Source organism: Cotesia typhae, unplaced genomic scaffold (assembly GCF_013202065.1).
Source record: "Cotesia typhae breed Kobodo isofemale line unplaced genomic scaffold, CoteBio_Ctyphae scaffold_13, whole genome shotgun sequence".
NCBI classification, from domain to species: domain Eukaryota; kingdom Metazoa; phylum Arthropoda; class Insecta; order Hymenoptera; family Braconidae; genus Cotesia; species Cotesia typhae.
In genome coordinates this window covers 7858898-7872653 of record NW_027423774.1, presented here as the reverse complement: position 1 = coordinate 7872653, position 13756 = coordinate 7858898, and the positions used below count along the sequence as shown (strand labels likewise).

The 13756-nt window shown below is 34.7% G+C and overlaps 1 protein-coding gene across 1 annotated transcript in view; it reads right to left on the bottom strand.

Moving 5' to 3' along the window:
- The window catches only part of LOC141534509 (uncharacterized), a 121676-nt gene that overhangs the window by 74490 nt on the left and 33430 nt on the right, over positions 1-13756 (bottom strand). Inside the window, exon 3 of the mRNA XM_074253901.1 lies at positions 10889-11027. Within this exon, the coding sequence (XP_074110002.1) occupies positions 10889-11027 (139 nt within the window). The remainder of the gene's footprint in view (positions 1-10888; positions 11028-13756) is intronic.

Below are 13756 nucleotides of genomic sequence, written 5' to 3'. Positions count from 1 at the left end.
TTAATTCAAAAAAATGTTAAACTTTAACTATATATACATAAAAAATTTAAAATCCCCATTGATAAGCTAGTTAATTGATTGAAACCGAAGAGTTTACATGGGTCAGTCACGTTAAGTTTTTTAATGCTACTAGCTACTATGAGAGAAACAGAATTTTAATTTTTTTGTTAGGATTTGATTTTCAAAATTAACGAACAAATAACCTTTTATATGATAATAGCTTTACCTGCATTAATTAATTTATTTACATATTTCTAATTTTGCGCGGGAAAAGTTCAATTTTAAAATTAAGAATGTATTAAGAGGCGAGCAAAAATTACACTTAACAAAAAGATATGAAATCCGAACAAAAACAGTTTCACTGTTAAAAATTGCGCCAAGTCCACGTTCATAAAACTCATCTCAATAACATCTGCACTTTGCAAAAAAATAAGACTCGTTACAATAATTTTCATTCTATACAAAAAAAAGTTAAATACAAAAAATACCAAGAAACCGTCATAATGTTGAAAAAATTGAAAAAATTTGTTGAAAATTTAAAAATTAAGAAAAAATTTTTTTTCGTACTTGGCGCGCGTCATTGAGTACCCCAAATTTTTTCGAACGAATTTCAACCCGAGAAAAACGATTTCGCTTGAATTTATGTAATGTAAATATGTATAATTATATATATATATAATATCTTATCAGCTCTAATTATATAATATATGATTTCATACATTGTTATGTTTATAGATTCACATCAGTGAAGTATACTCAACGAATTAAAAACACTGCTTACTGGATTAATATCAGTTTCAGCGAAAAAATCCGTTTCGAAAATTTTTTTCAGATTTTTAGTGAAAATAACTGTCAATATGGTAGTCTGGTGAAGATATCTGAAATAACACAAAATTTTTTAATTCAATTTTTTTCAGTTCCGTCATTAAGCTTTCATGAAGAAACTTGATCGTGCTTCGTTTAATTGTAATTAACACATTTTGATTGGCAATCACACCGCATTTTCTCAATTTAGTCGGCCATATGTTTTATTTTTTAGTCAACTCAATTTTCGCAGTGATTCCACTACAGAGTCAACGTATGCAGGCGTATTCACTTGTAAGCAAATTGCATAACCGAACAGGAGAAGGCGTTTTATTGAAATCATAAACGATGTGCGGAGAATTTAAAAATTTCAAATACGTATGCCATGTTGATTTTACCTAACTTTTGTTAAACGTATCGTAAAATAATATTTCATTAATTACATTTATGCATTTTATAGGTTGACTTACTTATAAATGTTGAAACATTAAAAGGATGTTCATGTATCCTGAAAAAATTTGGGGTACTCAATGACGCGCGCCAAGTACGATAAAAAAATTTTTTCATAATTTTTAAATTTTCAACAAATGTTTTTCAATTTTTTCAACATTATGATGGTTTCTTGGTATTTTTTTGTATTTAACTTTTTTTTGTATAGAATGAAAATTATTGTAACGAGTCTTATTTTTTTTGCAAAGTGCAGATGTTATTGAGATGAGTTTTATGAACGTGGGCTTGGCGCAATTTTTAACAGTGAAACTGTTTTTGTTCGGATTATTTCAACAGCTCCTTCCTCCACTCACTCTCTCTCTTTAACCCTAAGATAAGCTCTCTGCTCTGGACTGGTTCCAGAAATCGTTATAATAAACCTGGTAACGTACTTTTAATTCATTTGGTTTTTGTTCATTTTTTGTATTTTGTAATTTATTTATAATTAATTGAAAGGCCAACTGTGCAGCATAAATAACTGTTAAAAACTTTTTACTCAAAACTTGAAATTACTAAAAACTAAGTCCAAAGCCAAATGCCTCTGCCGGGTAGACTCCATAATAACAATAATAGTAATATCGGTCTATATTCTTGACAATTATATATAAATATTGGTCTCAATCGTTGATTTGAATAAGACCGTTGATTCGTCAACTAACGATATTTATAAATACTAAAAACAATATTTTGCGTGTGTAATTATGAATTAAAAATATAACTGACTGACTCGAGGACCCAAACGCGTGGCTTTCGGAACAGGGATTTTCCCCCAATACCTCTAACTAACGACGGGATCGACTCGATAAATTAACAATAATTTTCAACAACATATTATCTGCACTAGGACACAACGCGGCGTACAAATATTAATTTTTGCTCAATTTGAGAATACTCAGCAAAAAAACGGGACTCGACCAAGAACGTCAGATCCACACTCCTTTCTTTATGCGGGCTCCCGCGTGTCTCCCGAAGTGTTCATTGTCGTAAACCAACTGAGGCCTCGTGTCCGATAACAAGGGACTCTCTAGCCATTTTCCCAAAAAACTAGTCCATTTGCTCGCAATCGATAAGTAGTGATATAAGGGGCTCCTAGGACCGGTTACCATCAGAGCGATGGTTACCGACGGAGGGTGAATACGATCGAGAGTTTGTGCACCATCATCGGCAATATTTAGATCTGTTCTACCGATCGATTTGGTGGTGATTTCGTGGAAGTCGTCCATTTCGCGGAAGTCAAACATTTCGGGGAAGTCAGTCACTCTATTTTTTATGAAAGGACCATTTTATGAACGTCGACCATTTTGTTCTTGCGAAAGTCAGCCATTCTGTTTTCTTGCAGTGTTCCTCTGAAATTTTTGTTCTGTAATTTTTTCAAAATTCTTCCTCTTTCACGGGTAATTTTTTTTCCAGAATCCTCTTCTTCGGTATTATTTCAAGAATATTTATTTACATCAAAATGATGTCTTCATTTTCTCAGAATTTTTCTTTGGAATCGATGATGTCATCTAACAAGTTTGCATTTGTTTTCAACCAATCTGGAGTAGTGAAGCTGGAGTAGTGGAAATACTGCCTTATAATTATGTTTTTTGCCCTACGGGCGGAAAGTAGCAACTTTCGTCCCTCTGCTCTAAACAAAGTTACGGCTTCTGCCTTTGTCGGACAAAAAAATAGTAGACAGCCCTTAAAAGGCAAAAAAAATAACCTTAGATTACATGTGATCTGAGGCTTTTCTTATTTTCCTTTCTAAGGGGTGTAATATACTATTTTTTTGTCCGATTTAATTTTAAATTTTTCAAACAAAATTAATGGTCTTCGTGGTTCTACTGGCTCAGGGGTTCGAACCTAGACCCTAAAATTTATACTTACATAGGTATCAACCAACATACTCCTTGACTCAACGAGCCACGAAGATCATACTTACTTAAGATTGAATTGGAAAGGATAATAATGAAATAATTTTTTTTTATATCTATATTATTTAATTGAATATTATAAAAATAAATTACACAAGTCTACATACATTTTTACTGATTAAATTATAATTTACAATGCAATCATGAATGATTAAGCAGTAAGCTGCTGTTTCATCGAGAATTGCTGCTGCAGACTCAAACTCTAAACGAATGTCTACAGGTCCCGAATTTAATGATTCATTCTGCATGGAACAATTGATAACAACCAGTGGTGCTTTTGATATAAAATCTTTTTTTGATAACAATGGTTCAGGTTCTTTACTACAGTATGATGCTTGGAAATTTGTATACAATTCATTCAATATAGCATACTGATTTTGTGCAATATTAAGATTCGAATTCCTATACGGATAACACCGGAAATCCAGGTACAATTTCACGTCACGAATATTACAATGATTAAATACACAAGCATTTTTTTCTGTTTGATTTTTGGATAATGTTTGAAAGCCCAAAATAACGTAGCGTGGTTTTTTCAGTTGATATGATGTTTTGACAGCCCATACATGTTTGGTTGTTAATGGTAAAAGTGGCGATATTGATACAATTCTCACGTGGGGTAACTCATTGATTTTGATGGATCTCCAGAAAGATAATTAAGAAGTTGAATATTTTGCTTATCGGAAACTTTAATGTACGGCATCATCCATTCAATTTTGTATAATGTGATTTTGAATTCTTTGGCAGTCATTTAATAAATTGCATCTGTCTCTGTTTAAAATCTTGATATTATTAACTGATGCTCGCAGTTTGGTTTGATTCGACGATAATCTTCTGTAAATCCACTTAATAAATAAAGAGGAATGCACACATCAAAATATCCATTCTCATCAGTTAATGAATTAGTAGTCGTATTTTATAACCATCCAGAATTTTCTAATAGAGTTGTTTGTGTTGCACTTTGTGAGATATATCCTTTGACAGTACATGTTAAGCTAACAGTGATTCAAAATGTCCCGTATTTCTCGAAACAGATAGCAAATACCCATATTGATAAATTTTGTTGGCACTATTGCAGCATTCCCTTGTTTCTTGTTAGTTGACCATGTATGTAAAGACTACTCTTACTTAGTAATAAATACAGATTTTGATGTTGCACTACAATACATATTTCATCATTGTTGTTGAATAGTGATGATTCATATGGCTGATGCACATGAACCTCATAATGTGCGATAGATTCATCACAAACAATACCTTGCTGCATACTTAAGATGTCTTTCATGGTAATACACAGGATGCACAGCAGAAATGTATTTTTATTTTTTGTCACACCGTATTCGACGACTCAGGCTATTGAAGAATGATACGTTTTAAGGTGTTAACCCTTTGGAAGGGTTTTGAGGACTGATAGTTTTTTCCATCTTTTCTCATTCATATAGCTTTTTCCAATTTTAAGCGAATTGTCATTGTTTCTCCAGGAAAATTAACGACTGTACCACGTTTTCCGAAACAGGCAAAATAAATAACTTGATCTCCCGACTTTTTATACGCCACCCAGTGCGTTCCAGGACCATCTTTATCATCAAGGTTTACAATTGCAGATTCTTTGACTCTTGGTCCTGAATCGGGTAGATCATTTCTTATGAAAATACCTCGAAAGTGAGGAATTTACATTATTTTAGCATATCTCTTTATGTCAATATCAGTCAGAGCTCAATGTGGTAGCTTCATGTGTTTTTTGGATGAGGTCACAAGTACAGAGCAACTTCTTTTTTGTGTGCATTTAAGTGCATTTCTTTTCCAGTTGCTATTGTTTCCATTGCAGAATTATGTCTTTTGCTTTTAGCTAATTGCTCTCTATTTGCATTAGCATCATTCACAGCTTTCACAAAGATGCTGACAGATTCTATCATCGACAAACTTATGCTCGTATCCCAAAGCATCTGGTGCGAGACAACGCAAACCTGCTTGTAATCTTTCATCAAGATGAAATGAACCTTAAGCACATCTGCGATGATCACGTCAACACAAATATGTCATATCAACAATTTCGAGAAATGTGCAATGCTTGTTGGAATCATGATAAATTTAATTTCATTACGATTGATAAAGACAGTGAACTCAATGGTGGACGATACAAGACGGGATTTGATTGACAAATTATTAGATTCCTCAAATCAAATAAAAAAAGGAATTAAAGCTAATACATTCAACACAATATCATTATAAAAAGTAAAAAAAAAGTTAACAACAACAAAATTTTGAAAAAATTATTAGTTAAATTTTTTTAATTTATTAAATTTTAATTAAGTTTTTTTAATATATATCGGAACCGCGTGAGTATTACTTCAATCCAGTCCATGTTGCGACTCACGACGCCTACTTCTGGTTACTGGTCTCTTTCTACGGTTTTTTCTTTTGGAAGGTGCTGCGCGTAGGATGCAACAGCTAACCAGTTATTTTCTTTTCTGAGCATGCAGGCTATCAATCTCTCGGGAGAGAGCGTAGAGCCAATAGTTTCTTCGGAGGTACTTCTGTTCTCCATAAGTCAGCTTCTCCATGCTTCCGAAAAAGCCAGACGTTTATGTCCGGAATCAGGCGGGCCGTCCATCTGGCTGTTTCCCCGCATGTTCATCGGTCCTGTCACTCATGTAGTGTTTGCGTCTTCGTTCTTGCCTCCTTAGAGTTGTCACCATTTGTTTTGGCGATGTAGATTTTCGTTCTCACAAATGCTAATAAATCGATTCGCACGGCACCCGTTATGACCCATACGGCTGCTTCTGAAAGCGTGCGGTAGGCACGGGTGACTCTGAGCGCTCCTCGTCGTTGCACTGCCACTATCTTTTGCCGGTGCGTATTCTGTTTCAGGATATCTGCCCATATCTATGCTCCGTAGAGTAATATAAAGTGGACTATTTCTAGAAACACCCTCCTTTTTCTGATTCGTGGCCCCACTGTGTTGGCCATGATTCTCGACAGGTTGAATATTGTCTTGTTAGCTTTCGTGCAAGCGTTTTCGAGGTGTTCTCGGAAAGACAGCTTCTCGTCGATCACAACTTCTAAATAACGCAGTGCCCTTGTAGATGTCAATGTTGTCCCACCCATGTCGACGAAGAAAGGTTTTGGGAACTACTTTTGTCAAGTCAAGATGACGATCTCGGTTTTCTGCTTGGCGAGTTTCAGGTGATGTTTCTCAAGGCATCAATGGTTTCTCGAATAAGTAGTTCTGCCTCCTCAGCACTGTCTACTACTATCGTATCCGCGATGTTGTCCGCGAAGCCCGTGAGTTCTACTTGTTTTGGCAACGGGATTTCTAGGAGTTCGTCACAGTCCGCGTTCCTTAGGTCAAGCCTCATGATTGAACCTTGCGGTACGCCAGACGTTATGACATATTCTTGTGGACCTTCCGTCATTTCTGCTATCAGCGTTCTTTCGTTAAGATAGTCATCGGCTATTGCCAAATTTTCCGGCTTCGCGTCAAATTTGGGTTCCAAGGCACCAAGAATGTCACCTCAATTCGCGTTGTTGACAACGTTTTTGATGTCTAGTGTAAGGATAAGACACACCCTACGACTTTCTGGATCGCGTCGAATGTCGATCGTATTTTCCGGAAGTCATATTGGTTTGTGGCAAAGCCTCCAGCACGATTGATGTCGTTACATATTCTTCCCTGTACAAGCTTTTCGAGCAGTTTCCCAGTAATATCTAGCATGCAGAGTGATCTGAATGACGAGAGTATTACAGGGATACCTTTGCCTCTCTCTAACATAACCAATCTCTGCCGCTCCGAGGCCGTTGGAAACGTGCCAGTTGCTAGGCTTGCGTTGTAAGCGTTCAGAAGTATAACTGGGTATTTCAGAGTTACAATCTTGATCACTGATGCCGGGACACCATCAGGCCCAGGTGCTTTTCCTGTCTTGAGAGTCTTCACCGCATCCTATAGTTCCTTGGTTGTGAAAAGTGTTTTACTGTATTTCATATAATGTCTTCTTTCCTGCGGTAGGTGTTTGGGAAACAGCTCAGCTACGATGCTGCTCATTAAGGCAGATGGTTTCGGCGCTTTTGGTGAAGCCTTTCCACGTCGTTTGGCGACAATTTGGTAGGCCTTACCCCAGATGACTTTATCAAGGTCGTTACAGATCTTTTGCCACAATTTCGCTTTGCTTGCTTTGATAGCCCGATTTAGGTTCTTTTTGGCCTAGCACAACTTTTTTTCCGAAGTTGTGCTATGTCTTGAGACCACCAGTATGCTGGTCTAAGGAAGCCTCGCTTTTTCATCCGTGGCATAAAAGCATCGCATGAAGCGACGATTGATTCCATCGCTTTTGACACTAATGTTTCTGTCTCGTATCGAGTATTCGGAATCAGGTTGTTCTGAAAAGAAGACGAGCTTCGTGTCAGAGAAGTTCGTAGAGCCTTTAAATCGAGCTACCTGGTATTCCATTTCCGTGGTCGATAATCACGAGGCGGTACCGGAAAAGGTGCTAATCGAATGCTGAAGGGGAATGGCGTCCTCTATATCTGCCATTTTTTGTCAGAATACCCGAATCCCTTCATTGAGTGAAAGGTAGACGCTCATAAAGTAGGTCGTGGGGGTTTTGATCCAGACGAATCCTCATCCGCTTCCGCTGTTGTCGACGGTGATATTCTTAGTGTTAACCATCCAGATTGACGCTGTGCCGGATTTTTCAGCGAACCATGCTCTATCTTGGATGATGAGATGTTGCTCGCAGATAAAGCAGATGTCAATGTTATTTTTGGTCTGGAAGAGAAATTTTAGCGAACTATAGACTGTGGTTCTACCTTTAAAATTAATTTGTTTTGTATGACGTATCAGTTTCTTTCCCCTTATAAATTTTAAATGTACAACTTTTATCAAAAATTTCAGCTTATGCATAAACTTTTTAATTTTCCATGCCAAAACGATGATTTTTGATGCAATGACACAAAATTATTTACTGCGTTCCATTGAATCCGCGAAAAACAAGATTATTCAGTATACGTTTGAGTTTGATAGCGTGCAAATACAAAAATATATCAGTTGATATCAATAGGTGCTAAGTCAAAGTGTCTGTTATTCTTTTAAGCGACGCCTTGGTTCATTGCAGTAGTCTCAAAGGCTGCTAAATAGTAGAACACAATAATTGTTAGTTTTCTGTACGTTTTAAATAAAGAAAAAACTTCAAATTAAAAGAAAAGAATCATATTATAATTACATAATAAACCTTATAGAAATTTTTCTTTTACTGTACATAAAACCATATAGTAATGGAGCGAAAAAAAATACATAGCCATCCCAAGTAAATTACTCTTATCTATAACATAGGTCTACCAAAAAAAAAAAAGTGGTATGTGCTCGGTGTGCGACAAAGATTTTCCGACTAATTTTCACCGCTGAAGACGAATCTGAAGTCCAAATTGGAGGTCAAACTGCAAAAAACAGAGAAAAATTTAAAAAACCAATAAAATCTACGATCTAATCATTTTTTCTGCATGATAATTATAATCTTATAATTGATGTCGATTCCTGGCCATTTTTTTCTCAAATTGCCTGTGCCACAGATTTCTGCTACACTTTTTTCCTCTCTGTTGAGTTACTCTTTGTAGATTTCAGCAGTGATCTCCAAACGTATTTACTCCCCACTGCCTCTGAAATCACCGTTTAAATTCTTCGAGATCTTGATGAAATCTCTCTCCTTGCTCTTCACTAAAATCTCCGTTGTTCTCCGAAAAGTATTTGAGATGCGAATCAAGAAAGTGAAGTTTCAAATTCATCAGGCAACCTAAACGTAGCAGGTTTTCGCTGGTAAATGTACCGATTTAATGTCCTGACGTTTGGTTTTATATCAAAGACAAAATTGATTTGATGAAAGTAATTAATAAGACACAGTAAGTGGCTGATAAATATATTTGCGAATCACTGATGGATGCTACAGAGAGAAACAAAGCAAAAACTGCAATTTGACCATAACATACTGAAAATGCTATTAGATCATGGATTTTATCAGTTTTTATTATTTTACTCCGTTTTTCGCAGTTTGACGCTCAATTTTGACTTCAGATTCGTGTTCAGCGGTAAAAATACGTCGGAAAATCTTTGTCGCATCAGACTACTTTTTTTTGTGGTCCTGTGTTATAATTAACAAATTAGGTAAAGAACTCCGTTAACTATAAGGATAAGTCACGTATAAAATTTAAATTACTTATGGTAGTTTGAAAGATACCTCAAAGTTAAGATGAGTCATTTTGTCAGCAGGTAAAGTGTCAGTCTACAGGTAAAGCATCAGTCAATATGTAAGATATCAGTCTGAATCGTCGTAGCTAGCAGTTTTTTTTTTTTTTTTTTTTTTTATGGACCTGATCGAGTCAGACATGAACAGATCTGATCAGACATGAACATGCCTGACGAGGTCTGATCAGACCCGTTTATTTTTTATGTCTGATCAGATCTGAACTCGTGCTTGTTCATATCTGATCAAATCTGATAATTTTTCCCAGGATAGCAGAGTTTTCTGTCTTTCATTATTTTGTTTTTTGTTTTCTATTTTAATGAATTTTATAGTGGAAAGTGAGATTGTTAGACGTGCATTTTTTGATTTTCCCAACTTTTTTGTTCTATAACCTTGAAACAAATAAATTAACACATGAGAGAACGACAGCAATTACTAACTAACACAATCAACAAGAATTATTCGAGTTTCTTAATTTATAATAACTAACTTAGGCCTTAATTTATTGTTGAATACCTGGAGCGTATTGTTGTTAACTTATTAATTCCAACGAAGGCTAGTACTCGTACGACGTTAGCAGAAATCAGCTAAATAAATCGTCACCCTGGTTTAAGATAGTTGGCTGGCCTCCTATAAATTCCGTCCAGTTATGAATGTTAAAAATAAATTCTCTTCCAATTTTTCTGTAAGACACAATTCAATGAATATGACGAATAAATCAAACCATCAGACCAAGGGCCTTACGACAAAATTTTAACCTAAGAAAATTTTATAAATTAATTAATCGCCTCGTTTCTTGTGAAGCCCCGAGTATAAAGAGACTTACCTATTTTAGATGAAGAAATTTCCTCGATCTTTGTGAATGGTTTGCACACTGCACTTAACACTCGAATTGCCACTGGCTTCTGCAGAACCTCTTGTCATCCTGCTGGCGTTTTTATAACTTCCGACCTATCAGCTTCTCGAATGTTTCCATTCTTCTTTACGCTTAATTTTGGGGGGACGATGGTGGGGGACTTTTCGATTTACGTGATCCGGTGACGAGTCGCATAACTACTCAGTCTGATCGAAAAGTAAGAGAAAGCCTTTACCCACCGCGGGAAATTCAATTTACTAGATTACAAGTTGTTTTGTCCCTAATGTAAAGCTCATTGAACTTAAAAGACTGTGAAGAATTTCATACATGAGCTTGTAGAGTTCCAGAGTTCAATGACTTGCAAATATGTATATTGACAAATATTCGTTAGTTTATTCTTAGATACCTAGTTATTTGTCAATTCACAGTTGGTCGCTCAAAAAAAGTTTGAATAATTGAAATTTATAATTAATTGTAGAAAAAATAAAACGTCTCAGGTCATCGGATAGTGGAATGGATGGAGAACGCACCATTTACCGTTCTATTTTAACGCAAACTAGATATAACTAATGGTAGAACAAATAATAACTTACTCATCAACAACAAGAAACTTGTCTCCTTCGTTACGAAGACATCTACCTTTACTAGATAAAATATTTTTTGATATCAGAATTGGCTGTCTGACACCACTTTGAAACCATGTACCTTCCCATTGTGGTGAGAATGCGCATTCTGAAACAATTAATGAGATCATAATCTTCTTATAAAAAAAAATTGCGAAGATTTAAAATAGTACATTGCATGGTTAGAGTACTAAGATGTTCGTTATCTGGCAAGAACATTGTGTTAAGCACGAGCTGTTAAGGCGCGTGCACGAGCCGCAAGATGTATTTATGTGTACTAGCTGTTATCCGCCTGCTGTGCTGGGCGCTCCATATAATTGCATTTTTGGATCGAGACTAAATTTACTATAAAATTTAATTGGAGTATTGTTTTAATTTTCACAGACATCAAATGATAATTAAAAATTTTAGTTAAAATCATTGCAAGCCTCATAAGCGAAGTTAAAGTCTAGCTTCAAGTGTGACGAATTTTTCTGTAAAATTTTTTCAGTGACATCAATTTTTTATAGAAAACAAATTTAACATATTTTTCACGAAAATTCTATCTAAATAAAAGTTCGGAAAATGCATGCATTTTAATCTGTTATATTTCCGAAGTCTTGCAATAAGAACAATTGATGGCTTATGTGATCAGCGAAAATAACATACATATGAAATGCTTAATCTTTTGAGTAAATAACTTCATGTAAAATTAAATGTTGGAAACTTTATCATGACTATTTCCCCCTTACCAAAGAGACAATTGTTGTGAAGAAGTTTTTTGTAAGTGTTATTGAAGTTTATTAGACATGTTCTAAATTTCATGTTTAAAAAATCCTAATTTATAAACAAAAACATTTTTAACTTCCTGCTAAGAAAATTGAAAATTTTCAAAAATTGGGAAGTTATTGGTTTCACCCCGTTTTGCAAAAATCGACTTCTCATTAGATCTCGACGTTCTAAGGTTCCCTGACTATTCTCGCGAGGTCGTCGATATGTCTGTGTGTGTTGTTTCCGTGATGCTGTTCGCACGTCAGTGTGTGTGTGTGTGTTTTGTTTGTTTGAATTTATTGAGACAAACAACTTGGTGTATTACAAATTTGGGTTAACAAATTATAAACGGTTTATAAAAATGAAAATAAAACGACCACAAACGTTAGGTAAAAGATAAGTTTAGAAAATAATGTTTTCGAAAGAAAAATAATCTTTTTAGGCCTATCCTGGAAGTCTGCTCTTTAAAATAGTGGCTCAAATTATATGGGCCTTGTTCCTTCTATGGGTATTTTTCACTATCGAATTACCGTATCTCATGAACAAAATTCTGAACAAGATTTTCAGTGTATTTTTTGAAAAAAAAAAAAATAGTCGAGTTTTTTTATACAGCCTATTAAAAGGACCCGGTGGTCTAGCGGCTTAAAATTGGAAAAATTTTTTTAATTTTATTTTTACATAAAGGTCATGATTAATGCTTTTAAATTATTATTAAACTTATGCTATTACTAATCAATTACACAAAAATGAAAATTAAAACAAAAAAATTTTTTTTTTAAATTAGAAAAATGGAGCTAAAGTTCTTCTCTCCAAAAAAATGGACCTGACTGGCGCGTGTAGATTGACCTCTCTCTCTGATCTGAAATAAAAGAAAATGAGAGATTTTTAATTAGTATAAGTATAGTCATCGTCGGAACTAGAATAAAAAAAAAATATTTGACAAAATAGCGCGTAGTTAAAAGAATTTTTTGAAAACAAATTTCAGATTCGTATTTTTGACTACGCCCCATTTTGTCGAATATTTTTTTTTTCATTCTAATTCTAGCGATAACTATGCTTATACTAATTAAAAATCTGTTATTGTTTTTTATTTCAGATCAAAGGGAGAGGTCAATCAACATTCGCTAGTTAGGTTCATTTTTTTTTGAGAGGGGGACTTCAGCCCAATTTTTCTAAACTGAAAAAAACCTTTTTTTGTTCTGATTTTCATTTTCATGTAGCTGATAAGTAATCGAATGAGTGTAATAAAAATTTGAAAGAATTAGTCATTACCTTCATATAAAAATAAAATTTTTTAAAATAGTTCAAATTTTAGGCCGCTAGATCACCGGGTCCCCTTAAACAACCTTATTGATTTAACTGCAAAAACTAATCAGCTCTTAACCTTAAAAAACCACGTCGATCGCCGTGAGTCCGGTCAAAATCGTTTGATTCGTTCGAGAGATATCGTGAACGAAAAATTAAAAAGAAAAATTAGGATGACGATTGACCCTAAAGACCATCCCTGCAACTTCCCGCTCATTTTGTAATTAAGCAATCAAAATAACACATTACGTTTTTGAGCTCATCGAGCTCAAAACTATGATTTTTGTGTCATTTTGAGCTCTTTGAGCTAAAAACTCTAATAGCAGTTTAATAAAACACAATTTTTTGAATTTTCAAACGGGAATAACTTTCGAGTGAATCAACCGATTTTCACTCGGTTGGCGGCAATCAATGTAGTTTTTTTAGCTCTATAGAGAAAGTAGCTGTTTTATGCTTCTGAGTTCTTCGAGCTCAAAAGTCTTATCAAAATTTTTGATAAAACACGATATTTTTAATTTTCAAACTGCTATAACTTTTGAATGAATCAACCGATTTTCACACTGTTGGTGGCGATCGATGTAATTTTTTAAGCTCTATGAAAAATTGAGAACAAAAAAATTGATCTGATAAAAAATTTCGAAGTTATTACAAAAAAACCGTTTTTCAATTTTTTTCGACAACGATATCTCACGAACGCATCAACCGATTTTGACGTTTTTGGTGGCGATCGATGGGAGTTTTCAAGATTAACAACTGAATAGTTTTTGAAGTCAATCGGTTTAG